The sequence below is a fragment of the Mercenaria mercenaria genome, chromosome 12 (assembly GCF_021730395.1).
Source record: "Mercenaria mercenaria strain notata chromosome 12, MADL_Memer_1, whole genome shotgun sequence".
NCBI lineage: Eukaryota > Metazoa > Mollusca > Bivalvia > Venerida > Veneridae > Mercenaria > Mercenaria mercenaria.
The window spans coordinates 68120040-68145988 of record NC_069372.1 but is presented as its reverse complement, the minus strand read 5'-3'; the positions used below and the strand labels follow the sequence as shown (position 1 = coordinate 68145988).

General features: G+C 34.6%; 1 protein-coding gene and 1 long non-coding RNA gene across 5 annotated transcripts in view; one reads left to right on the top strand and one right to left on the bottom strand.

The window, feature by feature from the left end:
- LOC123533457 (uncharacterized) overlaps positions 1-24810 on the bottom strand; it is a 30670-nt gene extending 5860 nt beyond the window's left edge. Inside the window, exon 1 of the long non-coding RNA XR_008366542.1 lies at positions 24499-24810. This is a non-coding gene — a long non-coding RNA (uncharacterized LOC123533457). The remainder of the gene's footprint in view (positions 1-24498) is intronic.
- LOC128547437 (P2X purinoceptor 4-like) overlaps positions 22951-25949 on the top strand; it is a 58449-nt gene continuing 55450 nt past the window's right edge. For all 4 annotated transcript variants that reach the window (XM_053520285.1, XM_053520286.1, XM_053520283.1 and 1 more), the window contains exon 1: positions 22951-23090. In XM_053520285.1, the coding sequence (XP_053376260.1) occupies positions 22957-23090 (134 nt within the window). In that variant the 5' untranslated portion in view covers positions 22951-22956. The remainder of the gene's footprint in view (positions 23091-25949) is intronic.

Genomic DNA, 25949 nt, shown 5'->3' with positions numbered 1-25949 from the left:
TGTAAATATCAAGTGATGAGAACAAATATCTGAATAATATGTCTATCATACATAAATGTTGCGTATAAGTAACTACTGAGTCAAACAGTCAGACAATTTTTAAAAATTACAATTTATTATAATTGTAAGATTTTTAAGATGAATTTAAATGCAGAGGTAAATGGATAAGAATGAAAGACATGACTTACAGAATTATTCTCGTTTGAAATCATGTATGAACCACTGTTATATATATTTAAATGAGCGGAAGAAAGGCGAAATGTAAAATGAAAAAATGAAAGTTTTATTAGGCAGCAATTTGCAGGTAGTAATTAATCTGTCACCTGTAGGAGAAGTACAAATATATAAGCAAATTAGAATTCCAACTTACTTTGGCATGAGATATATGTATGACTTTAAGTTTTGGTTATTGTTAAAAAGCAGGAAAAATGGCAAATTCTCCCTTATTTCGAAAGAAAGAAAAAAATCTCAACAAGAAACTAAATATTTTCCCGAATTATTAAATAGCAATAAAAGGTAAAAAAATTATATGACAATCAGAAGACTGCCTTTTCCGTTCCGCTATTGTACATTAATATTTGTTTAAAATCATTGGTGTTTAGTTTCAATGTAACAGAACATCAGTATTTAGTCACTTAAACCTTAAGCTGTCCAAATGCCTAGTTTTTATATGTCTATTGCAATTCCTAAAGCTTAATACTCAGTTCAATGTCCCCTTCTGTAGTCATATCATTCTAAGTCTTGAGACAAATAAAATCAGATTTTCGTAGTAATAAAACAAAAGTAATATATAACACTTTATAGTGGGATAAAAAAGAATGTATTCAAACCTCTAAGGACACTTTAATCCATAACGAGTCCATTTTAGACATCTCGAGAATGTTCGCTCTTGACAGCACCTCTGCTTAGTGTTTTATATTGAACAATTCAGTGTTTCGTATTGAACATTGATGTGACATTATACTGCCACACATAAGCAATAGCAACGTTCTCACTTAACAGAATGTCACGGTGGTGTAAAGTTTAATTTTTTACAGGAATAAGGTCAGTACAATTCGGTAAAAAATGGTAAGAACTCCACAGAAAACAGACCCCATTTTTTGTGTAGAACAATTTTCGTCTAGAACAGGCCGTGGCTATAATCATTTTTTTAGAATGCATGAAAGTTGATGGTATTCATGTTCATATTCCAACGATGGCATGTAGCAGTAGTTTATTTGCGTCTTTATAGGGTAGCAAACCACTGTTGTTTTTACCTGCTTATGTGTGTGTGTATTCGTGTGCTTGTGCGTCTGTGTGTCTTGGGCGATGACCTACAGTGTTGATATGTCTTACTTGTCTGTTTATCTATGTAAGTTAAGTATATGTGTGTAAGTGTGTTTAAAACTTTGTCTTTTGTACATGAGTGTCTGCGCTGCTGTGGTTTACGTTGTAGGGTAACTGAGATAAAGGAACATAGCATTCCCTTTTGAATATTCATCCGTGTGTGCCTAATTTGCAGATGCGTGGCTCTGAGGTTGTGTTTGAGGTGCTCTGTGCATCCGAGAAATCTACCCTTGCCTATTATCTCTTACGAAATTGACAGTGTAGTGTTAAATCATTTAATTTCGTTGACATGAAGTTTCGTGACTTCGATTAAAACTGTTGGTTTCTTTCGTGCAGGATGTATGTGTTGGATTTAAAACAATATAATTTAAAAAAAAAAAAAAAAAGAAATGTTTTCGTTTGGTTTGATTTTGTTGATCAATTCGGAAACGAAATCTGCGAAAAATGTCACTGACACTTTAAATCCTAATATAGATTTGTGTAAGAATTTACTAAATATTTTTCGGAAATTCAGTTAATTTTTTTTTTTTTTGGGAAAAAATGTTTAAGATAAGCCAGTCAGACCAAAACAATTCATGCTACTGTTGTATATATACCGGTATATGGAAAACAGAAACATTTGAGATTTTATAGTAAAATACAGCCCAACCAAGTCTTGTCTGAACTAACGTTTAGCATAAAATTGCGTATTCATATTCTACACAGAATATCAGTATATCAGAATCTGGCCAAAGGATACGGATGTCGTTGGGAGAACGGTGGTTTAGAGCCAATAGAAAATAAACTTCAAAAATGTGTATAGCAAAGTTTTATTAAACATATGGACCAATTTTGACCTAAGATTAAATGAAGTATTTTCTGACTATTAGCGGATAAGCATGTTTTCATAATAAATACCATTTGACTAAGATTTTGACAACATCTTTTGACAGCAATCCTTGCGTGTATCAGTGCTATACACTGGGCACGTTAAAGAACCAGGCTGTCTATTCGCAACGAGCTAGGCTAAATTAGCCGGACAAGCCTGTATCTGATTTCTGATCTCTCTGTCCTGGGGGCTTTGTCTCACTCTGTCCCTCTGGTACAGATCGCTCTGTGTCTGTACTAGTAGAGGATGAATTATGCGCCCTGTGTGGCTGCATTTGAAAATGTAAAGTGCCTTTGAACGTGAAATGTATAATGAAAGGGGCGCTATATAAATCTGGTATAATAATAATAATAATAATAATAATCTTTTCTGAATGTTTGCAGTGGAACACACGAAAACTTGGTAATTTACCGTTAAAATTTAGGTCGAAAGTGAAATCAAAGAAAAACATTCTTAACACTCTATGCCATATTTTCTACATGAAGCTTAGTCAGAAGATTTATCTTTATAAAGTGTAGAATTAATTTAAAACAGGTTTATCTAGCCACTAGGTCATATCAAAGAAAAACATTCTTAACACTCTTAAGGCCTATTTTCTACCGCTTCTACATACAAATTATCAAAAAGTCTTTATAAATCCAGGGTCAAGTTTAAAACTCGGTTATACTGTGTCAATAACTAGGTCGCTAGTTTAAATCATAGAAGTGCCTTCTAAGCACTAAAGAGGAAATATTTTCTGGCTGACATATATGAAATATAGTCAGAATATTTGTCCACAAGAAGTCTGGATCAATTTCAATATTGTGTTATCTGAGATTAAATAGAAAAAGTGGAAACTTCACAGGCCGCTCAACACGACAACACTACATGTCGCTTAACACGACAAAGACGAAAATCCTGCAGGCTCGGTTTGATTGAGCCTGTTTATGGACGGAAGTGGAAATGGATGCTACCGTCCACGCTCTCTAGCCCCGGGTTGAGCAGAACTCAACATTTACACATGCTACAAAAAAAAAATTCCGAGACATGTATGGTCCCCAGTTAAAATAATGGGTTTGCCCTAAACGAGAAAACAATGGACAGAACGAAACAAACTGGAATTTCAAGGATCTTAGGTTATAGAGATTGCATATCACAGGAAATGCCAAAAGACAAAATTAAAAAGCAGCACCATATCCAAGGGGTGGTTATTCAATACCCTAAGCTATGAAAGCGGGAATTTTGGAACCACCCAGGCCGAAATGTTCAAGCTGACAAACTAAAAAATACCAATGACACGACATAAAAGTCGTGCTAAACTATCTTAGATCGAACTATAACAGCCCTGACTGAATGTACGGTGAGAGTTTTACGACCGTCATACGGCACAAACAACGCTGCTGTGATAATTAAACAGAAAAAGTAGAAACTCCACTAAAACTAGTTCATATCATCAGATCATGGAAAAACTTAAGAAAGTTGTTTACTTGTTTTAGTTTTATAGCTAGAAACAATTGATAACATATTGTGTAGTATGAATGGTGTAGTTTACTTTTGACATGTCTTGTATAAGAACATTCGCACAAAATACTTGCAACAAGAAATATCTTTAAAAATGATGGTCGGCGAATTGTAATAAGGAAATAAGTTTATGAATTTTTCATCTAACATTCATCTTTCATATAACATTTTTCAAAATGCAAAACTAAACACCGCACTTTAACAATTTAAATGGTTCTCTTTTAATTTTTCGCAAAGGTTTCGTAGGGTTGCAATTTTTTTTCGTTTATCCTTAGACGAATAATTACAGCAGTAGTTTGATGAAGATTCATGAAGCGGTTCATGAGAAGAGGTCATTAAACGTGTTTATATTTTTAGCTAAATTGGTCCCTATCCCCATTTGTAACAAAATAGCAGGAGACCTTACGATATTGTTACACATCGAGTTTGATAAAAATCCATTACATTTTAGTGGTTAATGCGAAGAAAGGCATATCTACTTTTAGCTATAGTGGTCCCTAATAGGGCCCAAGTTCCTATATAAATAAATTTGGAAGAGGACCTTATAATGATGCTCCAGACCAAGTATGACAAAGATCCACCAAGCTGTTCATGAGACGCTGTATAAAGGCATTTCTAGTTTTAGCTCTAGCAGCCCCTAAAAGGGGTCAAATGTCCCAGCTGAACAAAGTTGACTGCGGGCCTAATAAAGATGCTACAAATCAAGTTTGATTAGAATACATGAGAAAAAATCAATTAAAGGATTTTTTGTTTATTATTTTTGTTTATTTCTAAAATAGGCCAACTGATCCCGCTTTAACAAATAGCATATCCGCTATTCATGAATCTTTGGACAATGACGTCACACCTATAAAAAAGTGAAGGTCAAGCGAAACATACAATTGTAATTATTTCAATATTTCTGTTTCAAAGGGCAAAGTTTGACCGTAGTCATATCACATAGATAAACTGTATGCAGCGTACCTTCATTTCAGTGTAATGAGATTCAGTCATTATATAGCATATATATAATAAAACAGATTTCAACTGAGTTAAATATTTGCATACCATACTAAAGAAAAATATTCATATATAATAAATCAGTTAAATAATTTATAACAAATATATCAAAGCAAACAAGTACTCATTTTAATATGCAATCTGAATAAGTCACAAAAGCAAGAAACATTTTCATATACAGACGACAATTGTAACAAGGAAAATCTTTTAAAAAGCACTTCTCTACATAAAAGACTGTTATCACACCCTTATTTATGTGATACGCAGACAGTATTCAGCTCTTTTTTTAATTTGATATATGTTGGTATTTGAACAGGTTTTTATCATATTTATTAAACTTACTTATCATTTTGAGATATATCAATATTCTTGCTAAATATATTGACCCAAAGTTAGCTTTAAAACTGTGAACAGCGTCGTTTAGGATAAACGCTTTGTCTACATTTCACTCAGCGTAGCACAATCAACAGAGTGAAACAAATTGACACCTCCTTACGTCCCAATACTAGCCAAGGCAAAGAGTCAGTGTTACAAAACAATTCTCCCCATTTTAATAAAAATTATCTTGTCCTGCTTTTTAATTAAGTAATTCAAAACTTCATTTTTCACTTACCCTTCATCCATTATTCAAAGTCATACATTATCTCATGCCAAAGTTAGTTTGAAATTAAACCATCATGGGCGTGTTGAGCTTTCAAATTTTAGTATGTAATTGGCCATGTGCACAAAAATCAGAAAACTAAAGCTTGAATAGTGGTCCCGTGATTGTTCGAGCCCAGTGCTGATAATGGACCATATACCTTCTCATATGACTACCTTAGTACAATTGTAAATTTCCCCAGGAAAGCAGACTCTTGAGAATGAGATTCAAAAATCCTTGAAGCTTTCACCATTATCGAGCTAACTAAATATGTATGAACTAAAAGTACGAAGTATTTTATCTTACCTTTGTATGTAGAAATGACAACAGCAAAAACAAATACACAATACATTGCAATACAAGGAAAAAGAATCAGTTTGACAGCTAACAATATATTCGACTCGTATGACAACCTAAAATACTGGGTATACAAAATTTACATTCAAATATCACATAATTCCAAGCAAAAATGCACTTAAAAATTAACGTTTAGAAATCTACTTTTCATTACCATAGTTTCTGAGCTGTATTTCCTCCTGAAGCTCGTATTGGTTATCTCAAAACTTTTATAAAACAATATAAACAAGTTTTTTTTTCTGTTTATGAAGACATGCTACAATTAATCAGCTTTTGCCGCTTTATATATTGTCAAGAATATTCCACAAATTATATCGTTAATAACACTAAGCTCCAATTCGACCTCCTATGATGTCATTTCCCGAACGTCATGAGGATTGTATGCCTTATTAGATTTCACCAAAAGGTATCAGGTAATTTGAATATGGTTAAAATGTCAAAGGTATCATTACGGTATTTCGATTAGGATGAAATTTGTTCCAGCGAAAATTCCAGAAACAAGTCTGAAACAGATTGAGGTAACATATGTGGTAACTTATTTACACATGTAGAAAATATACCGCAGAAAAATGTACGAACAATAGCACAAATGATCTGACATATATGTATATTCAGTTTACAGCAACAAAGTGTTTTGGAAATCTTTCCTCTAAACATATACATTTAAACTTGACTTTAATCTTTCATTATTCTAAAATTAACTTCATGTCTACTCGTGATTTATATATTTTATCTGTGTAGTAATGAAGTAACCAATTACGTGCTGATTTCTCACTAGATTCAAATTAATCAGTAGAGGTTTGCTTATTCTTTCAAAAAATACCAATGTTTTCTTATAATTATTTGCCTACTTTTAAATACAAAGCAAATTCCAACGTAAAACAATTTAAATTGAGGTTACGGAATTACCTCTCTTTTAGAGATATGAATTCTCTTTTTAAATGCATTACACACCTTTTAAAGTTTAATTAATACACTTAGCAATATTTCTGACCGAGAACCTTGATTATTAAATAGAACAATCAACGCAGTCTTGTCATGTGTATGTTAAAATGTTACACGACAGGAATTGTGTCAATAATACGTTCACCCCCCCCCCCCCCCCCCCCCCCCCCCCCCCCCCATTTCAACGAAGGGGTTGTTTGTTGTAGATTATTGTTTTACTAGTCACAATGTTTTGTCATGTTTTACAGATTTTTCTGTTACAACAACGTCCGAGTTAATTAACCAGACTGGTAATTTAGATAATCTAGCACCTGCTAGTATTCCAGATCATTAGTAGAGCTAATGATACAGAGCTTTTAGAAAGTACTTCTTATGATAGATTTGATGTCACAAAAGTACCACGTGTATTTTCAAATTATCTTTATGTATAGTACCATAGATAGACTAGAAGAGATTTATCAAACACAGTCAGCTAGATATAGATTGTGCTTTTAGTGAATAGTGTAATATTGTTAAAAATGACATGTATCAACATTTACCATACAAAACAATCAGTCCAGGTCCTGTTGTGGTATAACAGGGTCTAAAGGTTCACACTACTAAAGTGCAGCAACAACAACAACTGTTCATTATAATAAGTACTACTTAATATTCTACTAAGTTCTAAGATAATATATACATCAATGTCTGTCTTCATAATTCTCTAACATAGTTCATTAACATATTCTCAGTTATTAACAGAACTTCTATTCTTCGACATTAAATACTTCAACGTTAATTGCCTCGGTCGTAACCTAACTTATTCGGACATAGTGTCTAACCTAACGGAGTACCAGAATAATACTGAAATTCTATCTCAAAATTAGCGGTATTTAAGGAAAACTGAACGAATGTGACTCAATTGTTTTTCTCGAAAAGACACACGCACAATGGCCATTAGTAAATAAACATGTCAGGATTCCTATTTAGTCAGATTGTCAAACAATTAGTAATTGGACAAAACAACAATTATTACGTGGCTAGTGGGTAGTTAACCTGAATGAGATATCACGACCTGTCACTTTCTCATATGACCAAATGCTGAAATTATGTTAAGGAGCATTCCGAAGTTCTTTTATGTGTGACATATAACTGACCGAATAACCGGACGAGTAATGCTTATCTACCATGTATTATGAATTCCGAAAGTCATTATACCACACTGTAATAAACGATTTAGATCTGGAAAGCCCTGGTGGAATGATATGTTAACTGAACTTTGAGGAAATGTTAGCATGTGTGAACACCAACGGCTACAATGCAGTGCCCGAAATCAAAAATCTCTTTTTAAAGCGCAGTTTGTACAAGCGCGTAAAGTATTTGACCGAGAGGTGCAACGCTCAAAACGTTTACATTGGTTTTCTTTGCAAAATGAAATATTAACTGACTGTAATGTTGATCAAACGTCATTCTGGAAATCTATATGTAAAATTGGTGTAAAAATGTAAACGAGAGGGCCATGATGGCCCTATATCGCTCACCTGAGTTTAGTTGCTTGCATAAACTTGTGTCCCCCCCACTCCCCATCCCGGGGCAGGGCCAGTTTTAACCCCCAGGGGGATAATTTGAACAATCCTGCTAAAGGACTACTACATGATGCTACATACCAACTAGAAGACGTTTTTGTAGAAAAGCGCATGTCTCCCTCAATGCATAGTAGTAACAGGCAAGAATTCAATAGGGGACAGGAGCGAGGTCAAGAGACACTAATGGTTAGCTGCAATAGAGATCTTCTACTCGGCATTTCCAATCAACCCACAAACTAGGCCTATCGGTTCTCAAGTAATGCATTGGAAATGGTTTTCCATGTTCTGGCCCCTGTGACCTTGACCTTTGATCGAGTGACCCCAAAATAATTAAGGGTCCACTACTCTGCATCTCAACTCATCCTATGAAGTTCAAAATTCTGGGTTAAGTGGTTCTCCGGTTATTGATGGGAATGTGTTTTCCATGTTCAGGCCCCTGCGACCTTGACCTTTGCTCAAGTGACTCAAAAAACGATAGGGGTCATCTACTCTGTAAGTTCTATGAATCTAGGAAGTTTGAAGGTTCTGGGTCAAACGGTTTTTAAGTTATTGATCGGAAACCATTTTTCATGTTCTTGTCCCTATGACCTTGACCTTTCATCAAATAACCTAAAAAGTTAATACGGGTCATTTACTCTACATGTCCAATCACCCTATAAAGCTTTAACATTTTGGGTCAAGTGGTTCTCAAGTTATTGTTCAGAAAAGGTTTTCAATGTTCAGGCCCCTGTGACCTTTGATCTAGTAACCTAAAAATAATCAGGATTTTCTACCCTGTATGGCCTATCAGTCGTCGATGAAGTTAGAAGAGACTGGGTGAAATGGTTCTCCAGTTATTATTATTATTATTATACCAGATTTATATACCGCCCTTTTCATGATAAACACGCTCAAAGGCGCTTTACATGTAGCAAACGCAGCCACACAGGGCGCGAAATTCATCCTCTACTAGTAAAGACACAGAGCGATCTGACCAGAGGGATAGAGTGAGATAAAGTCCCCAGAACAGACAGAACAGAGAGAGATACAGGCCTGTCCGGCTAACTTAGCCTAGCTCTTTCCGAATAGACAGTCTGGTTCTTTATCGTGCCCAATGTATAGCACCGATACACGGGAAGCCGTCTTTCCTGGGAAGAACCAGTACAGACTTCTTAGTCAGGTGGGAGACACTCAAGAGCATCTCAGAAATTTCCAGTTTCTGGACCGGGATAATTGATTAAAAATGAAGAGTGATGGACAGAATGGCCCTGTGTCCTTGACCTTTGATGGAGTGACTCAAAAACAATAGGGGTCATCATTAACTCTGATTTACTCTGTAAGTGCCATGAAGTTTGAAGGTTCTAGGTCAAGTGGTTCTCAAATTACTGATTGGAAATGAATTTCCATGTTCTGGTCCCTACGACCTTGACCTTTGATAGAGTAACCCCAAAATCAATTGGGGTCATCTGCTCTGCATGTCCAATCATCCTATGTGAGTTAAATGGTTCTCAAGTTATTGATTGGCAATGGTTTTCCATATATATGTCTATATAAACCATGTGACCTCCAGGGCGGGGCCATATTTGACCGTAGGGGAGATAATTTGAACAATCTTGGTAGAGGACCTCTAGATGATGCTACATACCACATATCCAAACCATAGGACCATGAGGTTTAAGACCAGAATACTTTCAACGTTTACCCTATAAAAGTCTATATAAACCATGTGACCCCTAGGGCGGGGATAATTTGAACAATCTTGATAGAGGACCACTAAATGATTCTACATACCAGATATCAAAGCCCAAGGACCTGTACTGTTGAGTACATTGGTGTAATTATACCTTAGATTTACCTTAATTTTATATCTTACTTAAAGGTCCAATACTAAGGAAAGTGAACATTTAAATTTCTTTTAAAAAGCACAGAAACTATTTCATTTTATTGGAAAATGAAAGTTGGTATGTAGAAATTCGAAATAAATCGCAGTATATGTACAATTATTTTTCTATGAAGTATGAAGTAAGTTAAAAAGACCTGGGGGGGGGGGTCATTCTGTCGATTCATTGACACATACACATACATTTCTTTGAGTTCCAAAGACCTTCTGTAAATTTTGACCTGCCAATCTTCATTATTTAGTGTCTTGCAGAAGTCTATGCACTGGCTATGAAAAAAATTGCCAACTCACTTTCCCTTAGTAATGGACCTTTAATATTATCTGGTATTTTTTCGCTAATGTTAGAGCATTTCTCAGCGGGGATTTTATTTACATTGTATTGTCTAACTTGTTGAAAATAGGGTAACTGCGAGGTTGGCATGCCCTAAACGCGTTTAAACCCCCCAGTTTCCTTTATATACGTTATTGACCGTTCCAAGGCGGTGCCCCTACTTTCAACTGGATTTATGTCTGTCTTGTATTTTGTGTTGCGTATGTTGACTCGTTTGTTGTTAGCGTTTTTTCCTCCTTCTCCTCATCCCCACCCCCTGTAGCTCCAATCTTTTCCCCTTGCAATTGCGCTCCCTTTACTATGAGCAAGTTTTCGTAACCACTTTTATTTTGGCTGCCGGAAGCCTAAGGTGATACACGATTGTTTTTTCCTGCTTATATGTGTGTCTTGGGTGGTGCCTTACAGTGTTGTTGTATCTTACTTGTCTATTTATCTATGTTAGTTAGTTAGGTGTGGCTGTGTGTATTTATCTTTGGTACATGGATGTCTGCACTATTTTGGTTTACGTTGAAGTGTATCTGTGATTAAGATTCATCCTTGTTCTATTTTCCCTTCAACCTCCCCCGCCTCCCCATCTACCCCCACTTCTATCCCTTACCCCTTCCTCCCCCTCTATCTATATTTTGCATAGAATTTAAATGTAATTGTTGGATTTTTGAAGCAAGCCGTCTGTAATATTTTTCCGTTACAACTTCTTTTTGTTGTGGGCCTACTTTGCAAATGCGTGGCTCTAAGGCTGTGTTTTAGTGCTATGTGCTTTCGAGAAATCTACCCTTACATATTATCTTTTGAACAAAAAGATTTTCAAAGTTTTCCCTATATAAGTCTATGTAAACCAGGTGACCCCCAGGGCGGGCCATATTTGACCCTAGGGAGATAAGTCGACCAATCTTGGTAGAGGACTACTAGATGATGCTATATACCAAAAAAACAAAGCCATAAGACATGTAGGTTTGGACAAGAAGATTTTTAAAGTTTTTTCCTTTCAGTTGCCATGATACCCAGAGAACCAGAGTTCTGCTTAAAACAATATCATTTGAACAACTCTAGTCGAGGACCATCCAAGGATTATTCCTGTAAAGTTCCTTAAAATTAGGCCCAGTGGTTTCAGAGGAGATGTTATTTGAAGGCAAATGTTGACGGACGACGGACATCATGCGATCACAAAATCTCACCTTGAGCCTTTGGCTAAAAACAGAGTATATTAGCCGATGTCTCGATTTCAACGTCAATCCCAGTGGTTTAAGAAAAAATTAAAAAAATAATTTTAATTCATTATTTCGCACTGATGTGTTAACTCCAGTAGATTGAGATGTTTTGGATGTAGGTAGTACTGCATATTTGCCTTTTAATAACGATATTTCTATTTTTGAGGTTCAGAAAGCAGTAGTCTGCAAAAAATGGTAAAGCGAGTAGTACAGATAATATTCCAAGCAAAATGTTACAGAACAATACAATTATAATGTTCCTCTACGCTCTATTTAATATTTTAACATCTAAATTGTTTTAGAAAGAAGCGTAGTACCACGGAAATATATTTAAGTAAAGGAGAAAAGCCGAAAACTGTCCATTATGTGAAAGAATGGACAAATCGAGGCGCAACGCGCCGAGATTGTCCATTCTTTCACATAATGGATAGTTTGAGACTTTTCTCTGACTTAAAACACGGTCCTCACGAAAAAATCAAGATTGTCGTGATATTATATAATGTCTCTAATATTGTCCTCTTTGAGGCAAAGACAAATCATTGATTTGTGTCTCTGTGCTAAATAAAAATACCAAGTCAAATGGAATTTAAATTAGATTGCATATAAATGTTTATTGCAATTAAAGGTTTTTAAACACTAATGATATTCAGTGCTGATTCTTAGGAAAGTTTCGAACATATCTCGTTTTGTCATATTTATGAATGATTTGAAGTGCCTTTACAAAAAGTAAAATTAAACTTGGCCTTATGATGTATGTATTAATAGTTGCCCATGCTTTGTTCGTGCTAAGTTTGCAGTTTTATATAAATCAAGTAATTTAATAAATGACGGGTCCAGGTGAAGACATTCTAAAATGTATGTATATGTATTTTATATCGCTATTAGAAAACAATCGTTCTTATCTCGTAATTACGAGATATTCTTTCAATTTTATTAGAAAAAAATTACTCGTATCACATGAGATCTTTACTCGTTATGACTCATATGTCGTTAATATTTCGTTGTTACAATAAATAGCACCGTTATTGCAAGACAATTGTACTCAAGTTCAACGTAGATCATTACGGCCAAATTTTCTGGTAATACCGAAATGTGCAGTAAAACTTTAGGGAAATTGACGTTGTTTTTTGTCTTTGTAGTAGAAAAGTGAAATTGCACTTTTCTGGGTAGGACTGCAACAAATGTCAGTTATGTTACAAATTTAACCAATTTTACATGAACACTGCATGAGAAAGATATGTCTGCAGCATTTGAAAAAGAAAGGAAAATTATGTGTTTTAGCTCGACTATTCAAAGAATAGGTGGAGCTATTGGACTCCAGTTTGTTTAATTCTGCCCACTGTTTTCTTGTTTAGGGCACAGCCATTATTCTATCTGGGGACTATACGCCACTTTTCATGGATTTGCACTCTGTGCATCATTGAAGGTTCCATGTGCACCGTCGTATGAATACATCTGCGAATGTCTAAATTACACTTTGGTACTTATAACATGTGTAAATGTTGAGTTCTGCTCAACCCGGGGCTAGAGGGCGTGGACGGTAGCTTGCACTTCCACTACCGTCCATGAACAGGCTCAATCGGACCGAGCCTGCAACATTTGCGGTTATGTCGTGTTAGGCGACCTGTGGTTTTCCACTTTTTTATTTCATCCCTGTGTCGATGTCCGCGTCGGCGTCCCGATTTGGTTAAGTTTTTGTATGTAAGCTGGTATCTCAATAACCACTTGTGGGATTGGATTGAAACTTCACACACTTATTTACTGTGATAAATTGACTTACACTGCACCGGTTCCATAACTCTGTTTCGTATAATTTTTTATTAAGGTTTTATATGTAAGCTGGTATTTCAGTACCTACTAATGGAAATGGATTGAAACGTCACGCACTTGTTCATTGCGATGATCTGACATGCATTACTCATGTTCCATAACTCTACTTTGCATTTTTACAAAAGTATGCCATTTTTTCGACTAAACAGTTGTTGATTAATTTTTTGTATGCAAGCTGATATCTCAGTACCCACTAATGGGAATGGATTGAAACCTGCACATTTGTCCATTGTCATGAGCTGATATACTTTGTACAGGTTCAATAACCCTTTTTGCAATCTTACGAAAGTATGCCCCCTTTTCGACTTAAATATTCATTCAGTTGACAAGGCTGTTGAATAGTCGAGCGTTGCTTTACTCCGACAGCTCTTGTTTTTACATAACGTTGCCTGTTTTTATCTATTTTTGACTGAAAATGCCATACCAGGTGTATATCTGCGATACATTTCTATTGCGATTTAGGAGTACACAAAGAGAACATTATTACTTTCTAACGGTTGAAGATTTAAACTAACATTCTGTAATTACTTTTGGCACACTGTTTGATTTTCATTTGACTGATAATTTGTGGGGCGATTTAGGTTAAAGTCATACGTTCCTCTTCAGGTTTTTTTTATTGCAATTACAAGTTCTGTAAAACGTTGTAGTTTAAATTTCGAAACTTTCGAATTTCTTAGGTTAATGTACTCACACCTCTCAACGCACATGGTTGTTACTATACCTGTCCATTATTAACCTGTACCTGTCCATTCTTAAAGTATCCATTATTTTAAGAATGGACAGTTACAGGTTAATAATGGACAGGTATAGTAAAATAATCGTGTGTATAGAACGGTGTCGGTACAATAACCTATATAGTAGACAAAACTAACAAAGGATTGCATCACAACCGTGTTTTAAGCCTTGGCAAAAAGTTAAAGAAATCTACCTTCTGTGCCTTTGTATGCTTGTGAGTCTATAACGGTGCCCTATTGTTTTCTAATGTGTTGCTTGTTCGTTTTTCTATGTTATTTAGTTGTTCGTAGTTGTGTGTTTATCTTGCTACATGAGTGTCTGCGCTATTGTGGTTTACGTTGTAGTGCATTCCCTTGTATATTCGTCCTTGTTCAACTTGCCTCTTTGGATTCCTCCCCCCCCCCCCCCCCCCCACCCCCACCATTTCACCCCTTGCCGTTTCCTTCCCCTCCATAAATATTTAGCATAATTAAATATGTACTTGTTAGATGTTTGAAGCAACCCGTCTGAAATATTTTTCCATATCAGCTTCTTTTTGTTGTGGGCCTGCTGTGTAAATGCGTGGCTCTGGGGCTGTGTTTCTGGTGCTCTGTGCTTCCGAGAAATCTACCCTTACCTATAATCTTTTATCGATTTCTCTAAGGCCTACGACTCAATAAACAGAGACAAACGTTGGGTACGATAACATGAAACAGGTGTCCGTGGTAAAAGGGTTCTTGCTCTTAAATCACTGTATTCTTCTGTTTCATCTTGTGCTAGAGTTGATTCTTTTACTACTGATTGGTTCAATGTACAGTGTGAATAGAGCCAAGGCTGTGTGCTGTCTCCAATTGTGTTCAACTTCTACATAAATCATTTAGCATTGTATTTAAAGAGATTTAATGTCGGAATCACCATTGACAACGTGAACGTCTGCATTTTATTGTACGCAGATGATATAGTCTTACTGGCGGATAATGCTGAAGAGTTACAGATTTTATTAAATGCTCTGTCAGACTGGTGTAGATTAAATGATATGTCTTTTAATTTTAATATCAATAAAAGCAACACAGTGCACTTCCGTCCTAATTCATTTGTGAGAAGCGATTTTTGTTTGCAATGTGGCAATAATGTAATTAATAAACATCACTTATATAACACTTACATTGGGTGCACATCAGAAACCGGTTTAAGCTAGCTCCCTAGCTATTGGTGTTTTTGTCACTGACCTTTCCAAGTTTTTGGGAGGCTGTGTTTTTGGAAAGTGACATTTTCTTGTTTGTTTGTTTTTTGTATTATTCTAAGTGAACATTTACATTTTAGTGTTACAGCTAAGAAGGTGCTAGTTATGCTTGGTTCTTCCGAAGGATCTACTTTCCAGATTTTAATAGTTATTGCAAAGTGTAAGATTATTGGTGGGGTCCCTATGGAGGCATATTTCTCCAAGAGATAGCTAGGTTGCTATCGCGATAATAATGTAAACTTTCCAGAAAATGTGTGGGGTTTCTTTCTGCAAAAACATCCGCAATAGATAATATTTTGTGAAATTATTTTAGCGAAAGATTTCGCTTTGGAGATTCTAATGCTAGAAACTGCCAAGAGATGCTTGGTAACTATCACGATAATATTCTAAACTTTCCAGGAAAGTTGTGCAATTTTCTAAAAATATTAGCGCTATGATTTATTTTTCCAGATATTTTTCATTGTTTTTTGAAAACTTTTAAGTAACAGCGACGTAACAGCTGCTAGATAGCTATAAATAGATCACGATGATATCAATCAGTTATTGGCGCCAGACTTCAGACGGTGGTAAGTTCAGTGTTAAGGGATTCAACAGTGTTCCATTGATTCAGTAGGGTGCTATTTATAGATATCAAAATGGCAGCTCTGGGCACGATATCCAAAAAAATATCGAGCTAATACTGGTCAAAAACATTTCCAGGAAACCTTTCAAAAAAGTTCGAAATATCAAGATTTCTTTTCTTTCTCTAGCTAATAAATGGCAGTTGGCACTTACGCAAAAGTATCGAGTATTGCAATAATATTTGCCGAATTGTTAATATGGTGCAGCCGTATGGGGCGGTAAGTCTTTCTTGTATAAATGCCGTCCAAAATCGCGCCATGAGATACTTTTTAGGAGTAGGAAAGTACACACCAAAATGCAGCTGTCACGGGTGAAAAGGCTTGGCAACCGCTTTGAGTACGGCAGTGGAAAAGCATCTCTAGATACTGAGCCCGTCATTCTAACGCTGATATGATTGAAATAACATTTTAATGATAAATTTAACAGCAGTTATGTTGATCATGGAAGTATAAGACCAGTAACATTTGATGGAGCTTGGCTCTTAGAATTTATACATGGTGAATCAAGCTTAATACTACTGAATTAGACAATTTTTTAACAAACAATTCAACACAAACATTTCATGTACATTGATGCTTATTCACTCATATAAATTACTTTATATGACACTCTTCAGTTATGTATGTCAGCAGACATACCATTTGCAGTCATTATCCTACATAGACCTTATTCAAAGACACTATATTAGAACTGACCTGTAAATGTACACTGGCAGTAAGGCGATTTATTGACGAAAAACTGTTTTGTCATTAATCACTTTTCAGCTGAAATGATACTTTGCCGACCGCGCGCGAGAACCTTTGACTACCTGTTACATTAAGACATTATTGTGTTTAACAGTATGTGTGACAGTTCCTGTCAATGAGAAGTAATTAGACTGCATTCTAATGACCTCTCATCGGCATTCAATACAAACTTGATAAGAAGGTAGGGACAAATGTTTTCAAATAGAACTGTCCTGAACCACCAAGTATGTATCTGGTATTTCACATTCCCACCATATACATTAAGCAAGATTTCTAACCGGTCATCCCACATAACAGGATATATTTCCAAAATGAAAACAAATTTATCGCTTTGAACTTTGCAATATACTACTAAAGCGTGTCCTGAATCATATATTTTGTAATGTGTGATATCTACATAATTAGAGAATCATAAAGAACATATTCTAAAAAATTGAAGAAATTATCTTTACTATTTATGGCGTGTATTTTTTATGTCATTGTGCGACAAATTATGCGCATCACTAAATAAACATCACACATTTGAATATTGAGATTTAAATGGTTTTACTGAAAAAAAGAATTAACCGTGTATTTTTGGTTTCATCACGGACCTTTATTAATAATTTAATATACGCCTCTATACTATAATGGTATATGGGTGTTTTTGGAATTTCGGTTGCAAAGCAACACAAATAACATTTATTTGTGAAATACGGTAGAATTTGGTTTGCCTTAGGTAACTGAATTGCAATACTAGTTTCTGTATGAAAAAAAAGAAAACCATTCCAGAAGTTCAAACTATTTATTATGCAATCATTATATCATATCACTAATACAGGCTTTCTCATGAAATGACCCATTTGTGTGTTTCAATTTTATATTGAAATACATGTATATTTCACTGATTGAACACCATATTCAAATCACAATATTTACACTAGTGGCTATTCATATAGTTAGATTTATTTCAATCTTATATATAGACTAAAATAGTAACATAACATGTAAATGTATTTTATAAATACCTTTATTAATTAAGATTTAAGATTTTTGAGGACAAGGAGAAATAATGCAGAGATTGCTAGTCTCTGAGATACTGCCACGATCGCAGAATCTGTTCAATGAATGTCAGCACAGATGGGATTTCCTTGAGCGCTCGAACAGGGATGCAACTACCGTCAACTGTTTGCTGCAAGAGTTGCTGACCGTGTTTATTGTGTCAACATTATCAGACATACAAAATTTCACACGCTTTTCGGTAAGGTCAAAACTAATGTTGATGATGACAGTTTGTTTTTAATTATGACGGAAGTGATAATTAGAATAAAGCTAGTTTATTATGATGATGAATAATTTGAAATGATGATGATGATGTAAACTCAGATTAAATCAGATGTATATGGCTGCGGAGATGTTGATACAGTTGACGACCGACTAGTTTCAAAATGATGATGGTAATGAAGTAAATTAAAATGATGACTTTGAAAATGATGATGATGATGATAATGATGAAGAAGAAGAATAAAATGATGACTTTAAAACTGATGATGATGATGATGATGATTGTGATGATGTTGAAAAGAATAAAATGATGATGATGTTACGTTTCATATTCACTTGATTTTCATTGAAGTTTGTCCTTCAGGTGCTAAACGAGACCTGCTCAGTAAAGACGGCTTACACTTAAGTTACGAGGGGAAAGAACAGTTAGTTTCCACCATAGAGACGGCTGTAAGATCAACACCAGCTCCAACTGCACTTCACTCCTCTACTAGAACAAAGCACAGCCTGTCTGTAAAACCTCACTCATCTTTGAAAACTAAACAGCCATCCAGCCATCCTTGTCTGCACCTGCAAAGAGACCACGCTCAGTGTCACCCTCCATAACAGACCTTCCTTCTGCGCCAGTGAGTCACTACCTACCATCAAGAAGGAAAGTACGCAAAGTAGTTTATCATGAACCACCAACCTCTGTGCCAGCGAATACAATGCAATCCTCAACTAGAACCAACCACCAAACAGTCAGATCAAAGAACAGGAAACATACTGTTTATACCTCTGAAAAGATACAGTTGATGGAGACAAGTGAAGAAAAATATGTGTTAAATATTGATAGTGATACAGATAAGATTATTAGAGAAGTTCCACCTGTAGGTGGTGGAAAAGATGTACCAGTGTTTTCAGAAACAGATAGAAAAATGACAAATCATGAAGCAGCTGATATTTTGGTTCAAAACTTACCAGATAGCATAACAAAAGAATCACCATACAGACCAGTAGCAGGAACGGTATATATATAGGAGGACTCTGGTGACCAGAACAAAAGAAAGACTGGCGTGCTGATTATTATACATGGAGAAATGTTGTAAAACGCATAAATGACACAGTTGATGGAATGAAGATTGAACGGTCTTATTTCAAGATTTACAACCAAGGTGTTACAAGTGATGAGTGTCAGAAAGATGTATTCAGATTTGTAGAATAATTCTATAATGATCTTACAGTGTTAGTTTATTAGCCTACAAAGGACTTCCACATGGTAACCGTAAAAAGAACCAACGACAGTACGAACGCACCAAACCGTCTGCTATACAGGAAATAAAAATCAGAAGCGTTAATGAAAAACCACAAAAGTTACTTAATAAAATGAAATCAGGAAACAATCTCCAAATACTAGATTAAATGGTGTTGATGTACCAAAAAAAAAACTTGAAAGCTAAAGTAAGGAAAGACAATACGCTATCACATGACGCCTTATATGCATAACATCTGTTAGTAAATCAACTAGACAACTATATCTTAAGTATAAAAACAACCCCGGATCTAGAAGTCGTAATTTGAAAAAATGAAGTTTGATGAATTGAATAAATTGCTACAATTAAAGGACATTACAATGAACATTTTTTATGACACGTACAACATTTAATTTAGGCGACTTTTATGTATCTACAATGACAATTCAACATCCAATGTTCAAGGAAAAGCCTGTCATACCAATAGCATTTATGACACACGAAAGGAAGTTTCAAGCTTGTCATGAACACTTTATCGAAATCATTCAAAAAAAGGTTCCAAAATTAAGTTAAAAGGACGTTATCATTGTCTCTGATCGCGAAAAGGGAATAAATGCATTTTAAGTGTGTTTAGATAACCCGCAGGTTTTAGTATACTGGAACCACATATTTAATGACAATAAGTTCTGGGTTAAAAAGCATTAAAGTGTATGAAATTAGTGTTCAATGCCTACTGCAATGTAAAAACCAAGACAAATTTGAAAGAACATATGAGGAACTGAAATTAACATGAAATGAGGCATTTCTTACATATTTCGATTTACTCTACAATAAAAAAAAATACGCAGCTAGGTGGATACTGGAGGAAAAAGGAATATATAATCCCTATTCGGGAATAACTAATAATGTAAGTGAAAGCCTGAACGCACAATTAAAAAGACTTACTGGAAGGAAAAAAAACGCGTTGATGAAATTGTATTATCTTTTTATTATATGCAATGCAAGGCAGTTTCCAACTTGACTTTTGACTTTGATGAGAATCCTCAACTTCATCCGCAGGCAGACATCGTGTTGAGTGGAAGGGGTTAAAAACTGCAACGTGCTGTACAATTTATGGGTGTCGGTTGTTCCCAAAACGTGCACTCACTTTTTAAAATCCAACTGTTATATACACTGTACAAAGTTCCATTTTTTTTTCAATACTGGCATTTTGCGGAGAAAGTGACTTGACTCTTAGCTCACAGTTTAAGTATGCAGCACTTGACCCTGATACTGTCATACTTCCAAATAATGTCTGTCATCCTGATAAACTTATTAAATTAATTAAAGGAGAATTAACTTCATTTGTCAATCGATCAAGTAAAGCGAAAACAAACAAAGAAGACAACGAACACCAACATTTTGACAACATACCGGTATATCCTAAAACAAGGAAGACAAAAAAATCATCACAAGGTCCATTAACACAAAAATCTCTGGCAGCTTAAACAATTATAGACCATAACATTGTTCTTGTTCCTCAAATGAAGGCTTTTATGGTAAAAGGTACAAAAGATAAGAAACATTCTGTTACTCTGTTTCCTGAAAAATGCACTTGTCCATCTATCTGCAGATAGATATCTGCTATCATATTTTGGCAGCCATGATGGCAATAGGATGCCGATACCAGAGGATAAAAAGGTATACAACTTAACACAACTGCGTAGAAATTGTCGCCCAAAACAACAGAAAAAAAGTGGAACGAAAAAGGGCGATACAGACTTTGAGACAACAATAATTCCTTCACCAGATTCAGTTATGAAATCAGTAAATAAAAGTGACTTATATAAAACAACAGTGAATTCGAAACATGCCGACACAACAAAACGCAGCACAAATGTAAAAAAAGACTCTGTTTGATGATTCAATGCCCAACACTCCAAAGTCTGTTGTAAAAAGTATACCAAAAACACCTAAATCAATTCTGAAAATTGCCAAAAATACTAACATTCCAAAATCCAGTGACAGAAAGAGAAAACTACATTTTAAGAAAGAAGACAGTATTAAGGTACCAAAATTAGACGCTGACTTATCCGTTATCAATGAGAACAATGATTTAGTTGAGTTAGAATCTAGTCGTGACGAAAGCATTGAATTACAAGAAGCATCAACTTGGTGGATTGAAGACCTGCAGCTTACAATGGATGATAAATCAGCTATTACAGAAGGGGGCAAATTAAATTCACATCATATGGAAGCAGTCAAAAAACTTTTAGAAAGCAAGTAGGAAATTCTGTCAATGGTTTACAATTAACTGAAAATCGCTGGAAGACTAAATTCCCCCTTGATCCAGTAAAACAATCACTAGCATGTCAAATACATCATACCCATAAAGATCGCTGGGTTGTTTCCATGTTTCAAGACAATAAAGTGTATTTGTTGGACAGTTTAGGTAATGGTAGAAATGTGGACAGAAATATATCTGATGGACTGAAAATACAAATGTGTCAAATTTATGGTAGAGATGTAAAGTCTTTACATATTAATTTACCCAGTGTTATGAAACAAACAAATTCTATTGATTGTGTTGTTTTTTGGGGTGGGGCGGGGGATTTTGCAGTAGCATTTGCAACATCATATTGTCTAAGAAAAAATCTGTGTTTTGATTTAATCTTTGAAATTACAACATTCCGAAGACATCTAGCTGATACAGTGTTTTGAAAACAAACAAATGACAGAATTTCCTCTGACAAAAAAAGACGTTAAGTATTCGGCGGAGAAAAAAATTGAGGGTAGTTGATTTAGAACAATATTGCATTTGTAATATGCCAGCATGTATTGCTGATATGGTCCAATTTGATCGATGTTTATATTGGTACCATAAGTTTTGTGTCAATGCACCATCAGACATTCAAGAATTGACCAAGAATTTAACTGCGGGTTATGTTAAGAAAGTTATGTATATGTTATTATGTATATCTGAAAGATGATTTCTTCATGTAAAATTATGTTTTTGTATGACTGTTGTATATGTAATTATTATTATGCTTGTTAATTTATCCTATTGTTTTTTAAAAAAAAGATGATATCAGCGTAAAAGAAACCAGAAACATTTACTTTTCTTGTCTTATTTGAATATATGTCAAAATATTAGTAGATCTAACTCACTAAAATGGCATAATACCCTTATAGTATTTAACTATTAGTAACAATAAGATTTAAATGAGAATTATGGTTATAAAGTATTCAAAAATTATTTACAACTAATGATAAAAGCTATTAATTAATAAATTAGTTGATTTAATTAATTAATTGATAAAAAATAACAAATAATGATAATAATAATAGTTATTATGATTATTATCATTATTAAATTTCTATCATTATTACCTTTTACTATTGTTATTAATTGTAAATACTGTAATAATTCGAATATTTTATAAACCACAATTTTCATTTAAATCTTGGTCTTAAAATATAATACAAAATCAGTGATATCAGTTCACTCAACCATCCCTTATAACATTCACACCTTTTGTTCTTTATATATATTGTCTGCAAAATCCAATATCCTTCTTTATATATGTTGTCTGCAAAATCCTTCTTAGTGTCTAGTGTCTGCAGATCTTGTCTGCAAAGTATACCGTCCCTGTACGGAAACTGCCGAAAAATACCGAGGACTGTGAAATAAAGATCATGTGACATTCAAAATGGCGGCCGTGGTGAGCAAAGTAATTAGCGTTTTCTTTGAATATGATACGCCGAGAATTGTACATATCAAAAGCAAAAAAGTCGGTATTATCAACAGATTTCTACAACTATGTATTATAGGCTACGTTATAGGGTAAGTCGATTTAAATGACATTGCCTGATTTTCAATTATTCAAGTAGAGTCAATGTACCCGGTTTCGCACTGTACGTGGTTTCGCACACCCAGTAAATTCATGTACTTAGTGAGAATAAAGCAGAAAATTCAACAATTCTTTGTTAATATTTCACGAAAGTGGGTTATTCCCTACATAATTTGACACAAGGGGTCCTTCCCCACTGGAGCCTCGTTCTGGTAAGAGCAGACGAAAACAATAACAATATCAATTGAGACCATTAGATCAACTGAAAAATATTAAGTTTCATGAAAATAATGACTATGCAAACAACAACAAGGTGCAAAATAAATTGAAAAATCACTATTCCATCATACAGGTAAGTATTTGCCTACTAATTTACCTAAATGAAAAATATTTCAACAGTTATTGAAGTTCTCCCAACCTGCAAAATGCCTTCAACTTGATTGTTTGCTTTACGTTTTTATTAAAACAGAGAACTTAATCGAATAATTAGACTTGTGGGGGTCTTTTGTGATTCAACAGCTTCTATTACTTTATTTTTGTTTCACTGTATTCAGTTGTTTTAGCCTTTTCTGCTTTTAGAAGTAAAAATATGGTTTGGTACCTAGCTTTCACTTTCATCTGCTTTTAAATTTCAGTTTCTGATGTTTTATTGGAAAATACATGTTTAAATTGAATTATATAAATGGTTAAAAAGTTAATCAATATTTTTCTGATGAGTAACTGCATTGTTATCACTGAGTTCTATAAATATCAGGGTGTGCGAAACCGGGTACACTTAAATGCAACAACTGGTCAATATATGTTATCCGAATCAAGTACACTAAGAGGTATGACGTCATTGTAGTGGGAAGTGAAAGTAGCGCGTTTCAAACCGAAATAAGTGTGTTTATTAAAACATATAGAGGTAAATTCAAATGTAATAATTTTTAGCTAGATAGGAAGGTATTCTTAGGAAATGTGTGCGAAACCGGGTACACTGACTCTAATTTCAACTGCCAACCTGGCGATTGAGAGTAAACAACTGGCATCCCACAATATCTTTTCGTAATTGCAGTGCTATTTATGAAAAAGAATAATTGAAATGATAAAAAAGCACAGCAGAATGTAAAAATCTAACGTCAAATGGAAGGGTCTTGCTAATTGGCATGTCTGTTTTTTTTTCTACTTTCACTTTCTATATATCAGTTAGATCACAGGAGCCTGAAATTCTATCTATAATGCTCCAAATGGCTAAATATAAAAATTACCCCTCCTATATATATAAAAAAAGAACAGGAATGAAACAAAACCGTACCCCGCCCACTTTTTGTAAACAAGAAACTTCGAAAAACAGGAAAGCATCTCTATACGAGCGGTCTTATTTTGAAGAGGACAAAAAAATATACTAGAAACACTGCTTACTGTAAACTGTCTTCCTTTTAACTAACACAAAATCATCATTTTCAATACCTTTTCGTTCATCGCCGAAACCATTGCGTGACGTCACATATACATGTACCTGTTTCACAGCCTCGCAGTTAATTCGATGTACTTTCACTTCGATAAGAAATAAAGGTAAGATATTGTTTATGTTCTATATTTTATTGTTCATTTTTCCATGAATAAAAATTATATATTTGCATTTGTTTGTCAATGTATTCAACTAATATTTTCAAAACAAAAACGTAAACAAAAGGGGAAGTAACTCCATTATTCACTGGAGGGAAATTTAAAAATTGGGAACTTCCATAGTGACTATTTTTTATTATGGCAGATAACCTGAGCGCTGCGATATGGTATGGAAATCCTGTGTTTTTTATAAAAATGTTGCATTTGACCCTTAATTAGTTATGACACATCGAAGTGAAAGTATATCGAATTAACTGCGAGGCTGTGAAACAGGTACATGTATGTGACGTCACGCAATGGTTTCGGCGATGAACGAAAAGGTATTGAAAATGATGATTTTATGTTAGTTAAAAGGAAGACAGTTTACAGTAAGCAGTGTTTCTAGTATATTTTTTTGTCCTCTTCAAAATAAGACCGCTCGTATAGAGATGTTTTTCTGTTTTTCGAAGTTTCTTGTTTACAAAAAGTGGGCGGGGTACGGTTTTGTTTCATTCCTGTTCTTTTTTTATATATATAGGAGGGGTAATTTTTATATTTAGCCATTTTGGAGCATTATAGATAGAATTTCAGGCTCCTGTGGTTAGATTGTATGCAAAGAGGTCTGCTTGATGGATCTTCATCAAACTTGGTCTATAGCATTCTTATAAAATCCGCTATTTTATTGTTTTTATTCAAAAGGGGCCATTAGAGCTAAAAATAGAAATTCTACTAATGACATTTTCCCTTGAACTGCTTGGTGGTACTTCATTTAACATGGTCTAGATAGCATCTTTGTAAGGCAAGGGTTAAATTCAGCAATATTTTTTTTCACCAGCTAAAGGGAAAAGCTACTAGCTTAAGTTAAACAATGCTATTTTTTCATGTTTTATAAGTCGTTTTGTGTTACCGTTATTGAATCCCCTAGAACCATCTCAATTTGTCATTAATATCATCAAACAATGTTCTTTCTGCAATTTTGTAAGCTTTAAGACTGGTGGTTATTGGCTTTTCCTGTTTACATTTTTTTTTCGTGCACAGATCTCAATGTTTTTGTCAGTCATTGCTGCATCTGTTTGATAAAGTTTGTATGCTTTTACAGCAGTTTTGTCCATTAAGAATCCAGTAATGCAGCCTAATTATAGTAATTACCAAATTTCAGGACATGTTTGCAGAAAATTTAAAAACTGTCCACTGTTCTTCTCATTCTGTGACAAAAAAAAACCCAAGTCAATGTAGCTTGGTTTGAGCATGAACTACAGGCTCAA